The 15,916-nt window shown below is 32.2% G+C and overlaps 2 protein-coding genes across 15 annotated transcripts in view; one reads left to right on the top strand and one right to left on the bottom strand.

Annotated features, from left to right (window-relative positions):
• Window positions 1–15,916, top strand: part of Slo (calcium-activated potassium channel slo) — a 213,314-nt gene that overhangs the window by 26,759 nt on the left and 170,639 nt on the right. The window lies entirely within an intron of this gene.
• Window positions 11,604–12,870, bottom strand: LOC141525807 (uncharacterized). Of its 2 annotated transcripts, none has more exons than XR_012478906.1 (2): window positions 11,954–12,859; window positions 11,604–11,842 (listed from the first exon to the last, which is right to left on the bottom strand). XR_012478906.1 is itself a non-coding variant. In XM_074240444.1 (2 exons), exon 1 carries the CDS (start codon window positions 12,808–12,810, stop codon window positions 12,193–12,195), a length of 618 nt encoding a protein of 205 aa, XP_074096545.1. In that variant the 5' UTR covers window positions 12,811–12,870; the 3' UTR covers window positions 11,604–11,842; window positions 12,191–12,192. The 2 variants fall into 2 exon arrangements, 1 of the variants encoding a protein (XP_074096545.1); XM_074240444.1 differs by having other exon boundaries at window positions 12,191–12,870.

Below are 15,916 nucleotides of genomic sequence, written 5' to 3'. Positions count from 1 at the left end.
AGACTGTTTCATCCCTCCTAGGACGCCAACAATCAGGACGACAAGCAAGCTTGACACGGTAACCTGGGTAAAACTTACCAATTTCAAACGGGAGATCCTGATATATTTGTCTTTTGTGCTCTTCTTAGGCTGAGATGTTGTATTCAGCCCGGGCCGAGAACTCAATGACATAAATGTCACGAGTGGCCTTGTCGAAGAGCACAATATCAGGTTTGTTGTGATCTATCGGCCGGGTTGTTGCAAATGGCATGTTCCAATAAATTTTGCAACTGTCATTCTCAACAACCTGGGGAATATCTCCTGGCAAATAAGGCAGCACTGGTGTCACGTCAATACCGTAGCAATGACGAAGATAGTAGTACAGTACTCTCAGGGCAGCATTGTGACGCTGGATATATGCACCTCTCGCCAGCACAGGACATGCCGACAAAAGGTGCATAAGCGTCTCCGGATGTTGTCTACACCTCCTACAGGACGTGTCCGGAAGGTGCACCTGGAGCACCTTGCTACGGTACTCAAGAGTGTTAATGACACCATCTTGGCAGGCAAATATGAACCCTTCAGTCTCGGACATCAGGCCAGCTGACTTTAAGAAGGAAAACGTCAGCTGGGTGGACAAGCCATGATCACGCACGTGTTTAAAGAACACGCTGTGCATGGACTTGTCCATCAGTTCGCCAAGGAGTAGTTTTTCTTCGGTGTTCCTGATGACGCTATTAAATTCCTCCTTTCAGAGTTCCATAAGAGCGTTTATTTCTCCAAGACCAAGGGTTCTTGCCGCATATATTGCTGCTTTATACAAGAATGACCCCTTATGCGCATTTTCATGTTTATGTACAATTTGCATAAGAAAGTCATCCTCATGTGCAGTGAAATTGACAACTTCGTGTGTTAAACCCAGGACCAAACGGTCGTGAAGCCGCTCCAAACTCTGCAAACCTCTCCCACCGATGGACCGGGAGAGGTATAATCTGGTGACTGATGAATTGGGGTGCATGCTCCGATTCATATTAATGATCTTACGGGTTTTGATGTCGAGATCTCGTAAATCCTTTCGGGCCCATTTCAGGACACCGAAAGAGTATAGTAAGACTGGGACAGCGAGCATGTTAGTAGCTGAGACTTTGTTTTTGCCGGAAAGTTCGGAGGACCAAATTTTCCGGAGTCTCCTAACATACTCGCTCTGGAGAGTTGTTCGGACTTCAGAGACCGCACGCATGCGGTGCTCTTCCATTCCTAGATATCTATACAACTCCCCGGCGTCTAATTTTCTTAAGACACTTCCATCTACTAACTCGACATCATCACCAGTATCAGAGCACTTACCCCTCGCCAGATGTACGACCGCACACTTGTCCAACCCAAAAGACATTCCGACATCTCGTGTGTACTCTGCTACGATGTTGAGGGCTGCTTGTAGATGATCTTCATCAGCACTATATAGCTTCAGATCATCCATGTAAAGCAGATGGGTGATCGAATATTTTCGATCACCCGGAGGCCCCACAGAGTACCCACGAGTTTTACGGAGAGCAACAGATATAGGCAGCAGTGAAATGCAAAACAGCAGAGGGCTCAAGGAATCGCCTTGGAAGACCCCTCGTTTGTACTCTACAACTCCGGTTACGTGCAATGCGTTTTCACTTCCAATGTGAAAACGCGTTCGCCAGAGCTGCCTTTGGCGCGTAACCAAACGATCCGGGTTCGATTCCCGGTCTGGGCTGTCCGAATTACTTTTTCAGTTACCGAAAATTCCTACTGAGTAAAGGTCCTCCCCTTCCCCCTTTATCCTTTATTTCCCCCAGTTCCCAAAAAATTTGTCTTTAATGACAAATTTAGCTATTATATATGGCTTATATAATTATATATATTATAATTATATTTATTAATATATAATTAATAAATTACTAAGAATTTAATAATATAATTATAATAATTAGTAAACATTATATATGGCTATATATATATATATATATATATATATATATATATATATATATATATATATATATATATATATATATATATATATAATAATAATAATAATATATAATGTTATTATTATTATTATTATTATTATTATTTGTTGATTTATAATCAATCATTTATAGTAAATTAATTTTGAGATTTTTTTGTAGAACGAAAATTCATCCTTATTTTATTTTTTTTAAAAACTCCGAACGCGGATGTTTTTCGGAGTGAAATCCGGAATCACTCCGCAAACAAAAACTCCGGATTCACTACCTACGCGGAGTGATTAATTACTTCACTCCGGAACTCCGAGTGATGGGAGTGAAATGGGAGTGAAATTCACTCCCGATTCACTCCGGATTTTTTACAGTGTATTTCATTGATCAGCTTTAGAATGTCTGAAATTTGTTTGATTAAGTTTTATCTTTGTTTTCGTACACAGTTTGAAACCATTCGACTGTATATAATTATTTTAAAAGATGAAATCAACAATTTATTACTTTTAGGCAACATTTCGCGCTTAATAGATATAGAATATAAAAAAAATTCACAATTAAATTTTATTTCAGTCAATTAACGTCATTGGTATTAATTGTTATATTTGTCTTTATAAAATATATTTAATGTGAAAAATAATTGAAGAAGAACTCTTTGGTCAATTTGTTTATTTGTCGAAAAACATCGGTATTGTAATCGTGTGAAGCTAAAGTGTATATTCGTGGATGTCTCAACTTTGCTGCTGTGTAGTGGCTTCTAATTTTAAAAGACTGCTTTTTATATCTACGTGGCTATTTTATCTCTTTTCATGTCGTTGCAATAAAACACGCATGCGGTCATGAAGGTTTCTCTGGGGCCGAGACCTCTTTCTCTAGTTGTTGACTTTGCAATCAATTACTTTCTGGTTCATATGTTACATCGTGATATAGATATTTTAATATAGGATAATAATATCCAAGTATAAATGAAATAATAATATTCTAATGTAATTAAAAATTTATCAGTTTTTCTTGCGAAAGACGAAATAATTTAAATTAAATGGATGAATTACCAAGTTTGAAAAAGTTAATGTTCTTATAACTCGGCAAACCCACTCTTCCCATCAATTATTTTTTAACCTATCAATATTATTAAGAAATGCTGAATTTTTATTAATAAAATTCCTTTTATCAATAATCACTCATATTTTTAGTCAAGTCATAAGCTCATAGAACTATTTACATTTATATCCTAAAAAGAAGGAAATTGACGAAAATTAATTTCGAAAATTTACTAATATCATAAAGTCATATGTGGTAGAAAGTTGTTGACAATCCTTGGCTATCGGCCAGTCGGTGATTTCAAGCGTAAAACAAATTGGTCATATCGAGCAGAAAATGAGAGGATGGCTTAATATCTGCAATTAGGAGATAATCAGTAATTTATGATTTTTTTCACTTAAAAAATGCATCAGTTTGATTTTTGGCAAGGTCTTATTGGAATTTGTCTCCTGACGACTCCAATAATCTTATAGATTAAGTTGACGTTCCGGTAAGCTTTTTCTGACCATCACAAAAATAATGAAAAATATAAAATGAAACTTTTGCCAAAATATCATTTGTTAAAAAACTTGATCAATAATGCATGTCAAACTTAAATATATTAATACTTTATATGGAATAGAATATAATGGTGTAGGAAAAGGGAGAAAGGCAAAACGGGATATTTAAGGAAATCTTAAGTTATTGAGGAATAAAATACGATGAATCTTATTTTTTTAGGTTGTTTTCGAAGGAAAAAACAAAAATTTTTAGTTACCGTCAAAAAATTTTTTTTATTTTTTAGGAGCAAAATGGGGTACTCCTTAAAAAAATTTTAAAAAAATTAAGAAAACGGTCAACTGAAATGGCTATCCCCGCAACTTCCAGCTTATTCTATACAAGGAAAGAAAATTATACGAAAAATGACGATGAAAGCATCATAATTTTTAGTATAGGACATTGTAGTGCCCGACCAGAACTCAAATATCATAATTTATACGATGTAACATTGTAAATTTTTTTTTAAAGAATTGTACTGTTCAACCTTACCCAAAGTCTCATACATTTCAAGAAAAATTAAGTTATAAATTATGTTACTACAGTACAACCTGGTTATAAGTGATATTTCTTTCTCTCTTTTACTCACATGGAAAATTTCATATGTAGATATAACTGCCGTGAGAGTGAGTAGATCATCTGATGTAACTTATAACCTGGTTGAACTGTATAATAATATTTTTTGTATTTTTCAAATTAGAAAGAAGTTTCGGTCACCGAAAAAATAATTCTGAATCACCAAAGAATCGACCTCGATTTCCTCTCCGTCACAAGTCCAAGGATTATTCCCTTACGCTATTGAGGGAATGTCTAAACTTTCTGTTCAGTCACATAATAAGACCCTCCATACAGTAGTTGGTAATCTTTCCGTGGTGGCGTCACAAATTACTGGACTCTGTCTCTCTTTTATTAAAATATATATAGTATACAATCGCCATCATTAATGCCTGGGTTGGAATTGGTTATAACTTACTTGTTACGTGCCCAGGCATTAATGATAGCGATTGTACGAACTTGTTTACTCGCTCTTACGGAAAAAAAAATTTATTAGCAAAAATTCATAAGCAAATAGTAATTTTTAACTTATCAAATGTAGAAAATGACGTTGAAATATATTTTAGAAAATTGTAAGAGCTTTTTGGATGAAAACAATTTTTTTTACGAAATTTTTGAGGTACTCCAGTTTGCCCACTCCACTTCGTTTCCCCCTCCCTTTCCCCTATTTTTTTTAATCTATTTTCTGAAGTCAATTTTAATGTTTTTGATACTAATTAAAATAAATTCTATTATATTTTTAAATCTTAACTATTAATAGTTGAAATAAGCTTTAAACTTATCTTCTTATAAAGCTTACAGTAAAAAATTTATAATCAATTGAATAACGAAAAACTCTAATCTCTATTTTAGTTTTAATTTTTATATTGTAACCTAATTAACTTTGGAATTAACAGGGAAGTAACTTTGTTACATCCCTAGTTACGTTGTTCATTTTTAGTTTCCTTTCTTCCGAAAAAAGATCTTGGTTATTTTGTTAGACGTCAATTTGTGTCATAGTTTTGTCAGGTACGTAAAAAGTGTTCCACGTAATATTCGCATACCCTGCTGCGCTTTTTTCTTTGTCTTTAATGAATTGTTTTACTAAAAGCCAATGCGTCAATTTTACCTTGGTAGATAAAGCACCATTCAGTGAACCCGATATATGTCGTATATAGTCATCTTGAAGATAAATTACTTTCGCAAAGTTTTGCTGGTACCTTATTACTTTAGGCGCCAATATGAATCTTAAGCTTACTATAAATCAGAATTTAGAGTAATCTTTTGTAAAAAGCATTCCGTACACAGTTGTATGAAACGTTCTTTACACTAAAGCTATAAATTTTAAATTCTTTATATATTGTTTGTTATAACCCAAACTTAATCATTTTATTTATTCTAAAGCTTATTTGTATTGTACCTACATTTCCATTTTAATTATATGAGAGCATATCGAACGATCAAGCCTTGTCAGTGACATATCGCATCTCTTTTTTTATATTATTCCAGTTCCAGTGAAATAAATTATTCAGTATAAATGTAGTGATTATAATGTCAAGTATTAAAATAACTTTATTCAATGAGACATTTATTATCATTTAACAATAGTTTCTCCAAATTATACTTTCTTTTAATTATTTACATTCAAATAAGTTTGGATAAGAGTTTGAATCAGAGGCTAGATCGCACTGCCCAGAACAACAATTTCCTCGGCTAACGTGACACTAAAAAAACAATGAAAATGTTTATTCACTCTCTCATTTTTAATTAATATTCACAAATATTCTTACATACCGATTCTCCTTTTTCAAGACACATCTGAGTTTGCATTGCATTAATCATTACAACAACAATTACTACTAAAATTTTTTTTAATAACTTCATTTTAGTCTTTGTTTTGATTAAGAATATTATTTTATAAGATGTAAAAATTTAAAATTGTATATATACGAATTAGTATTACAACTAACTGATCAGTAATGAGCACTTAGATTTGAGGTATATATTTTAGATATTTCAAAAGAATTTAATAGCTTCAAGGCTATTAATTTATATCAATATATATTTGATAAAAATGTAAACTGCTGTTATTATTTCATTAAATAGGATAATGTCATTTCTATTTTGATAGAAAAATAAAGTTAATATATTTTTAAAATTTAATGATACAAACATGAGTATGTTAAAAAAAAAAAAAAAATTGTTTTTTTTAATACATTTTTGTGAATAACAGCTTAAATAGTTTTGTTTCAATAATCAAACATGCCGAACAAAAATCATTTACTTGGGTAATAAAGTTATAGAATAATTGTTGGAAATTAACGAAAAAAAAAAATCTGGGAAACGGTTGACCCTAAAGGCCATGCCTGCAACTTCTCGCTAATTCCATATCTAAGCGCTTAAAATTGCACTGTTATGACGTTTTTGAGCTCTTCGAGCTCAAAAACATAATTTATATGTTATTATGAGCTCTTCGAGCTCAGAGAGTTAGGTGTTCTAAGCTTTTGAGCTCTTCGAGCTCAAAAGTCTGGTAGCAGTTTAATAAGGAGTATTTTTTGAATTTTCACACCGCAATAACTTCTGAATGAATGAACCGATTTTCACGCGGTTGGCAGGATTCTACGCAGTTTTTTAAATTCTATAATATACTTTTGAACACTAACTGATTAAACCAATAATTTTAGAAGAATTTGAAAAATTCACTTTTTCAGAATTTTCTCGACAACGATAACTCACGAACCAATTGACCGATTTTCACTTTCTTGACAGCAATCGACGTGGTTTTTTAGGCTCTAATAATTATTTTGTTACCTCAATAATGATCCAAAAAGAAATGTCGAAGTTATGTAAAAAAACCGGTTTTTTCGAAATTTTTATTTTTGAGATTTCTCAAAATCTACTGATCCGAATCGATTCAAACTGTATTCAAAATCTAAGTTTGGTCAAGTCCTTTCGAATGGCACCAGCCGCGGCGGAATCACCGAAGCCGTTCAAAAGTTATAGGAGGGTCACACACACTCACACACACACACGGGCATCATCGCGAAAATATTCAGGGAAGTTTCCTAGGACGTTAAAACGTCGAGATCCGATGAAAACTTGATTTTCGAAAAATTTTTGAAAATTTTCAATTTTTGTAGCGGGAAGTTAAAAATTCAAAAAATTATTTTATATGGAAAAAAGTTTTTGAATTTTTCTCGTACATAAGTCATTTTCAAAGAATATATATAGGTAGTTTTTTTTTTTTTTTTTTTTTTTTTTTTTCAGTAAAGTCATGAAGACTAAATTTTTATAGTAGTTACAATTAGCATATCTTTTTGGCTATTCTTTGTTGCGATCTTCAAATTCAGTTGGCAAAGTCCCAATAACGCAACTATTACTAGTGTAAACTCTTAAATTTGCTTTGGTTCATGATAATAATCTCATGACTCAAAGTCATAAGATATTCATAGTTGCGTGTCAAGAAACGATTAGCTTTTGTAAATCTACAAACTTTATTTAGAAATGTCGGGTGTTGTCGCCTCCGTTTGTGTGCATTACTCGTTTTACCGAGAAATTGCTTTGGCGCTCATTAATTCAACCGACTATTTTATTGTTATATGTTCTGTTTGAAGCTTAATTTAGTCTTTGTTAAATTAATTTTCTGTTTTCATTCGATACATCCAATGGTTATTTCATATAATATTTTAATATATAAGAATTTACATAACAATTGGCTATTTTTAATCTATATTGTTTATAGAAAAAAATGTTTTTTTACATTCTTCTATTGGAATATCTTAGTATATTATAATCTAAGAGCCCTGTCCAAAATTCAGTTGTCCAACAATAGTATATTACACTAGCAGGGCAGAAAGTTGACATTCCTGCACTGCGCGTCATGAAAGCCATCTCTGTAACTTCGCACTAATTCCATACCTGCACTGATAGAAAAACAATCTTGATTCAAGAAACTTTTTTTCTTTAAAATTTGAGCTCTTGAAACTAGATATATTTCTTTCAAGAATTTTTGTCTCTTGGTTCAAGCTAGGCGATAACATTGATTCAAGATGTTATCGACTTGTTTTGAGAATGGCTTTTTTTGAGTCATTAATTTACTTATTTCCAAGAAATAATTTTTTTTTGGTATAACAATTAAAGACTATGTAGTTTTTGAAATATACTTTGATGAATTATTTTAAGTTTTTTAAACGATAATGTTATTTTGGTTGAAAAACTAAATGTATCGATTGAAGATAATGTAGCTCTTAAGCCAAGAAAATCTAAATCAAGACATGAAATTCTTAAAGCAAGATAATCATTCGTCTTCCAAGATAAATTCTTAGATCAAGAAAATATCTCTTTAGTCAACATAAATTTTCTATCAGTGTGGGCACTTAAAATTGCATTTATGACGTTTTTGAACTCTTCGAGCTAAAAAATACAATTTGTGTATTATTTTGAGCTCCCCGAGCTCAGAGAGATAGTTTTTCTATCCATTTGAATCCTTCGAGCTCAAAAGTCTGATAGAAGTTTTATAGAACACCATTTTTTGAATTTTTAAACCGCAATAACTTTTGAATGAGTCAACCGATTAACACGTGGTTGGCAGCATTCGACGCCGTTTTTTTAAGCTTTATAAAAAATCTCTAGGTTTAAATTTATTAAACAAGAAATTTCGGGGTAATTCCGAAAAAACACTTTTTTTCGGTTTTCTTTTGTTCACGATATCTCTCGAACGAATCAACCGATTTTGACCAGATTGGCAGCGATCGACGAGGATAGTCAGGGAAGCTTCCTGTGACTTTCAAACGTTGAAATCCGATGGAATCTCGATTTTTGCAAAACGGGGTAAAGCCAATAACTTGCCAATTTTTGAAAATCTTCGATTTTCTTAGCGGGAAGTTAAAAATTGTGTGTGTCAGCTTCGACGCACGACTGGAATTTACTCCTTACGAACGATTATATCGTATATGTAGATTAGTAAATGATGGCAAATAAAATTAACTATTATTTTACTCGAAGCAGAAGTCCAAAAATATTTCCATTGCGTCGTTTTCTCTTTCTCGAGTATGATTATAATATAAAATTTCTGTGAAACAACTTACTATCAGTGTTGAGATATTTTAAGATAGGTAATTACGAATTAGTTTTAAATTGAAATTAAAATAAATTGACTGTGCACTTGAAATATATTAAAAATGTCTATTGGATACCATGAGTATTTTAAACGTGAGCTAGGGCATTTGCGAGTTAGAAGACATCGAGAATTTTTCCAGCTTCAAGATGAAAATGCTCAAATGATTGATGGTGATCAAAATTGTTCAACTATTTCTAGTGATACTGAAAATGCAGCTGAAGCTATTGATGATGAAAAGAGCTTTTTTTTGAGTGATGCTCTTGATGGAAATGTATCAAGTGACAATAATGACGAAATTGATAACGAACAAAATGATGATGAAGATATTAATCATGGTGATTAAGAAGAATTAAATGAAATTAAAGAGTTATCGGAAAATATTTTTGGGTACAGCTTCAGCATCAGGAATTGTTTCAATCGTATTAAAACTTAGATTTTTTTGCACCCTTTTAGCTTTAGGATGCTCGAGTTTTTTTTTTTTTTACAGATCTTTGCGTTTTGAATGATTTTATTGTGTGCTCTTTTAGCATGAATCCCTACTAACCTGTAGCAATGTGCTCTTTTAGCTTTTCACATGCGACATATGCTTCTATTGAAGAATTAGAGTGTGAAAGAGAAATCGATTATAACATTACATATATGATAGCAATGTCGCGAGTAGAAATCTATTGACTGGTACTATTGCGTTGTGAAGGAATATTCAGTATAAGCTTTAAATAATAAGGGTAATTTTTTTCTAATTTTTTTCTGTACAAAAAAATTTGGTGCAGCGTAATCTTTATAGGGTGATCGATCTGGAGTTAATTACGAGATCCTCTTGACTCAGCATTAAAGATATTATTATACGATCTTCCTTTTAACCCATAAATTACTATCATCATTTCTGCCACTGACCGTAATCCCTCAACGGCTGGTTGTAATATGATTAAGCGGTAGGGCAATATAGCCTCAGTGATGAGTTACGTAATATGCAATACGAACATTTAATTGGCTTATACAATAATAAATTATGGCTTACGAAGAATTACAATTTAGTATATTGCAATTTTGAGTAATAACCATCATTATCAAGACAAATCTTTCATTCAATGTTGTCATTGATGACTTGTCATTGTTGGAACTACACTAATTGGAGGATTTCTAAGCATTTAAGAAGGTTTCAATGTATTTGAAAAATCATTTCCTAACGAGCAGTATTTAAGATACATTTCTTGGTAGTTAAGGAATCTTTTCTTAAATATTATTTCATAGTATTTAAGAAATATTTCTTATCATTTGGGAAATGATTTCTTAACATTTAATAAATAAATTCTTTCCAGTCAATGAGCAATTTTTAATATTAAACACTCATTTTTTGATATTTAACAATTACATATACATTCAGAAAATAAGGTTACACTTTACAATACGTTGAACAGTTAATATTATTGGTTTTCTCAATATTTTTGATCCAGCGCTTGATTTTCCAAAAATCCACCAAAAGCCCTTTTTTTATTGCATTTCAAATTCATGTGACAAAAAGAAAAATGTTTTTTTTTTTTTTTTTTTTTTTTTTTTTTCAAAAAGCAATAGCTAGTCTTTAAAGGGAATCCATTCAAGTTTTTGAAATTCACCTTCAACTTTCTGTGCGATCATTGGTTGCTGAGATATTGATAATCAAAGATGATATGATTCTTTTTAATTTTAAGACCTATATCTCGGCGAGAAGTGGATGTATCAATGTCTATAAAAAAGGAATCAAAGCTAAATGATGAAAGTATCCGAAAGTATACTCATAGTGGTTAAGCAAACAAAAATTTTTCCATGCCCGTAGACCAAAAAATTTTGAAAATTTTTTTGTTGCTGGTTTTTCCAAGATTACTCAAAAACCTCTGACGCTACAGCATTTTAAAGTTTGAATCCAAAAACTAGACACTTGGAGCTATAATTTCCTTTTTTTGATTTCTTGTACGACCATTTCTTTCAAAATTACGGCCTGTTGAAAATTTCCCAAAAATTTAGAATTTTTTTTTTGATCCCTTAATTTTTTCCAGTCGTGTAAATTGTAGAATGGGTATGACTACGACCCCCACCAATTACTTTTACGTTGGAAAGAATGATTTGTGAGTGTTAAGTAGCTCGAAGCATTCCTTGTCAGGTATTCGTTTAAAAATCTCTATAGATCGCATCCTCCCGAATATTCATTTAAATACAGATTAGCGCGGTCCCCGTTACCCTGAATGAAGGCTTTAAGTAGCTAGTTCTAAAACTTGAAACTACATAAACATAATATTGTGATTGTGTCACTCAGGACGTAACACTAGCTATCTGATAGAAATTACTATTATATCTTTCTTTTTTTATTCTCTTATTTTTTATGTACAACTTTAATTTTTATGGATATAAAGACGATAAAGGTCTTAAGGGGCACACCTAGTGTAACGGCCTAAAAAAAACGTGATTTTTGGGAATTTTTATTAAAAAAAATACTTTATCAATTATTTTAAAATTTTAAGAATATATTTATACATGTTTTAAGAATACATAATGAAATTTTTGTAGAAAAAAATTAAATATTTTTTAAGTTATCGTCGATCTCTAACGGCGCGAAAAAAAAAAGGTCCTTCACTGCTGCAGTGATTCCGGCCTTCTCCGTGGATGAAATCTAAAAAAATATCTCGTTAAACTAGATAATATTGTCTGTACAATGACCTACGATAAAAAAATCAAAAATTGACAATATGGCGGCGTTTTAAAAAAAATAGTCGAATTTTACCTAAAATTTTGGTCGTTTGTGGCCTGCGAAAATTCGATTTTTGATCAGATCAAAAAATCGATAGGTCATTGTACGGAGAACTATATATAGAACATGTAAAAAAAATTCGATAGTGATCGGATCATTTGTTTTTGAGTAATCACTGCAGCAAATTCGGAAAATGCTGTTTCGAGAAAAACGCGTTTAAAGATAAAATGATCGTTTCCACTGTTATAAGTGGTTTAAAATCATATTTACAGCTAATCTGCTATTCCAGGGCCATATAATACACCTTCTTCTTCTTCGAAAAGGGCTTGTTCAGCTGAAGAAGCTTTTCTTCGAGATGATCGACCTTCTTTTGAAGAAGCCCTTTGGCGATAATCAGCGATTCGTATTCTCGTGTCGTCCTTAAGAGCCGCAAAATCTCTTGCTGCAGGTCCAACTATCACTCCCATTACATTGAATATCTTCAAAATTGACGAATAACCGTCATTAAATATTGCAGTTGCAAAATTATTTGACAATTCAATAGTTTTGAAGCCATTATGAAGATGCTTGGGTGAAAAGTGCCAAAGTAAACCGTTGTAGCTTTCATTGTTGTTTTGAGTATTGTTACCTTTACATCTATCAAGCAATTCATATCGAGATAAGTCTTCATAAATAGGTTTTATAGCTTCTTGTACTTGTGGATCCAGTGGGAGGTAATCGTGTTTAAATGTACTAGTGATTCCTTCAGCTTCCGCGCGGCGATAAGCGCACCAACTTTCAGCGCCTTCTGGACAATTTTTATGATTTGGGTTTTTGTCAGTTGAACAGAAATGATAAAATGTTGCCCAGATTGCTTTATACATTTCATCTACATTATCTTGATTCCTCATAATTGCTAAACCATAATATTTTTGGAGTTTATTTATAAAATTTACAGTTAACTTTTGTGATGTTTTACTTTTTCCTCCTAATTTCTTATTAATGTTCTTTACACTTCGGCAACGTGTTCCCATTATTTTTTCACATGTAGATAGCATTCCAATTTAGCAACAGGAATATCATAAGGATTCAAATCTATAAGTCCTTTGTGGGTAGCGCTATCACCATCACCAATATAGCGGGTATATTTTACACCATATTTACTAATGGAACGACCAAACATGTCTTTTACACTATCCACTTCCATTTTTGAGGCAGATCCTTTATGATTGGCATCACATTCTTCATCGTGTAATGATAGCCATTCCTCATAATCTTCAGGTTCGCTATCTTTTTTTTCTTCCAAAAACACAACTCTGACAATATGTAGATTTTACACATGAATCAAGAATTTTCTTGCTGTATTTTCCTGCCAGCGTAACTACTCCAAAACGGGAAGTATGGCCACGTTTTTTCCAGGTACCATCGCCGCTAACAGTCAAATTTGTCTCCGAATTTTCTTTCTTTAATGTAAGCTCTTTTTCTTCATTTATAGCTTGCTGCATACTGAGCTTACAAACAGTTTCGGCTGCAATCTGTAAATTCGTAAAACATCCCGCAAAAGTTTGGTCGTAAAATTTGCATGCTAAATCCATTAATCCACAGAAAAGATTTATCCCATTTATTCCGATGCCCAATAGACGCATCACAGCAATAATACGTTTATTTATTTCAAATGCGTTATTAATCATTGGTCCAGAATTAATATACGAATTGCCACATTCACAAATAATAGCAATTTTGAACCCTAGGCCTCTTGAACTTGCTTGATTGAAAGTAACTTTTTTTTTGACAGGTTTTACACACCACTAAATTACTAATTGCACTAAAAACTGATAAAAATTGCAAAATACAATATCCATGAGATGGGTCAATCACAACATTATTGTCATTATTTTGTAATAACTTTTCTGCGGACGTACTGGTATTCGCAGTAGATTGCTCAAATGTAAATCTATTTCCGGTAAACTTGCGTTTTTTCGCAATTGATCGATGCTTAGGAACATTGTGAGTTCCTTTTTTATTTGAATATGAAGATTGATCACTCATTTTCAAGAAAATAGCACGTGTAAAATTATGATGCGCTCGATACAACGATCACAATGAGACTAAATGTGTCTGGCTCCGAAAATAATTTACGTGGCAGTAAACGAAAAATTTCTAGAAATTTGTAGAAATTATTATAATGATATATTTTTGTATACCTGAGAGCCAACAATAGAAACTGGAATCGTGTTATAGGGGCTAGAAGAGACAGTAGACTCTGAACAATACTTCAGGTACGTCTCGCAGCTAATGACACTCTAGCTGCCGAGCGGCTGCTCTTTAAAATGTTATAACTCAAAAACTATTTGATATATCGATTTGAAATTTTAATATGTTATTTTTAAAGGTGTAATCTACCGAAATATGAAAAAAAAAAAAATCGACTTTTTCGAAATTTCACACTAGGTGTGCCCCTTAAAAATTATTTTTTGGAGTAAAGTTAATTCAATTTTTTCTAAGGAATATTTAAGGATAATAATTATCACTCGGTTTATATCGTGTTTTAGTTAGTTTGCCCAAGGCAATTAATAACAACGAGAAACCTTCCAGCGATTATAATAGGAGATAATAGCCCTTATGCCATGAGCGTCTATTAATTTGCATTAGATCGGTTTTCTGGTTGAGCCTCCGGCAAGATCTAATGACTTCGTTGAGGGAGAGTGATAGGATATATTTTCAGAAATAGATAGTTCCCTTCCGAGGATCAGATATAGGAAGATAATCGTGTCCTATCGTCTATTAGTAATTTATTCTACCGACACAGATTATTCAATACCATGGGATATTAAATATGTCAGTATTACTCTAGTTTAGACTCTGACTCCCTTAGGGGTAGGCGCTAGCCTCACTACATAGTTCGTTTGTGGTTATAACTCACTTCAGGAGGGTTTTCTGGTTAATTGATTCTTATATTGGCCAGAGTACTTGACAAAGTTTTTGTAAAGAATTGGACAATTATTGACTAAGACAATCAATGAAGGCTGTGTGTCCTGACTAGCGCCATACTTGAGTAAGATTTTGAAAGCAAAGTGTTTATTAATATTTTGTCTAGTCTGCAACAAGAAATTAACAACATTCTTGGTTAAGGAGCGCACATATCTCCCTTCTTTCTTACTAAGACATAGGAAATAAAGCACTTCATCGATTCTCATTTGAAATCTTACTTATAATCTTTTCAAAAAGTACGATTTATACGTTAAATAGAGTAAGAACTTTTACTCTTATAAAAGAGTCTTAGAATGTCGTAGTGGGGAGCGTCAGATTTCTTGCTGTTTTTGTTACGTTCTTGCTTAAGAGGTTTACATGGGTTTACTCCGTGAAAAAACGACATGTTTTCAAAGATTTTTTTGTTACGATAAATGAAATTTGGAATCCAAACTTTTTTACATTAAAGATACATATTTAATGAACATTCTCTGAAATTATTATTATTATTATTATTATTATTATTATTATTATTATTATTATTATTATTATTATTATGACAAATTATTTTATTATCAATTAAATTTCAATGTTACTCAATGTTGAGAACATTTTAGATGAAAACCACTGTACCCGGGCTTGCGCGCGCCACCACCTCAGTTTCCATAGTTTTTTTACCGACCGTGTAATAAAACGTAAACAAATAATTTTTTTTAAATTTCATCAATTTTTTACGCGAATATAATGAACTTTAGGGATTTATTTTTATTCATTCAGATTCAGAATTTTTCGCCCTTTAATTCAATTATAATATTAATAGGGCTTTACATTAATATAAGTAAGATACTTGAAGAAAATATACCGTGTCTTGGCGACCCGAGTGTTATATTTTTTTATTTAAAAAACCCGGGGATTTTCAGCTTTCTAATTATGATTTTCGTAATCTACGAATTTTTTTGCATAAGATGGAACAATGAAATTCCGCTAGCAAATTACTTCCCACAACGGTGAAAAGTAAAGTCAGTGGACTACACATTTTGATTTTTT

Source organism: Cotesia typhae, unplaced genomic scaffold (genome assembly GCF_013202065.1).
Source record: "Cotesia typhae breed Kobodo isofemale line unplaced genomic scaffold, CoteBio_Ctyphae contig_27, whole genome shotgun sequence".
NCBI lineage: Eukaryota > Metazoa > Arthropoda > Insecta > Hymenoptera > Braconidae > Cotesia > Cotesia typhae.
Note: the sequence above shows the minus strand (reverse complement) of the source record. Positions and strands in the feature narration are given on the sequence as shown.

Excerpts from the sequence above, each read along its gene's own strand:
- LOC141525807 (XM_074240444.1), bottom strand. The coding sequence starts at position 12,810 with ATGAGGAATCAAGATAATGTAGATGAAATGTATAAAGCAATCTGGGCA.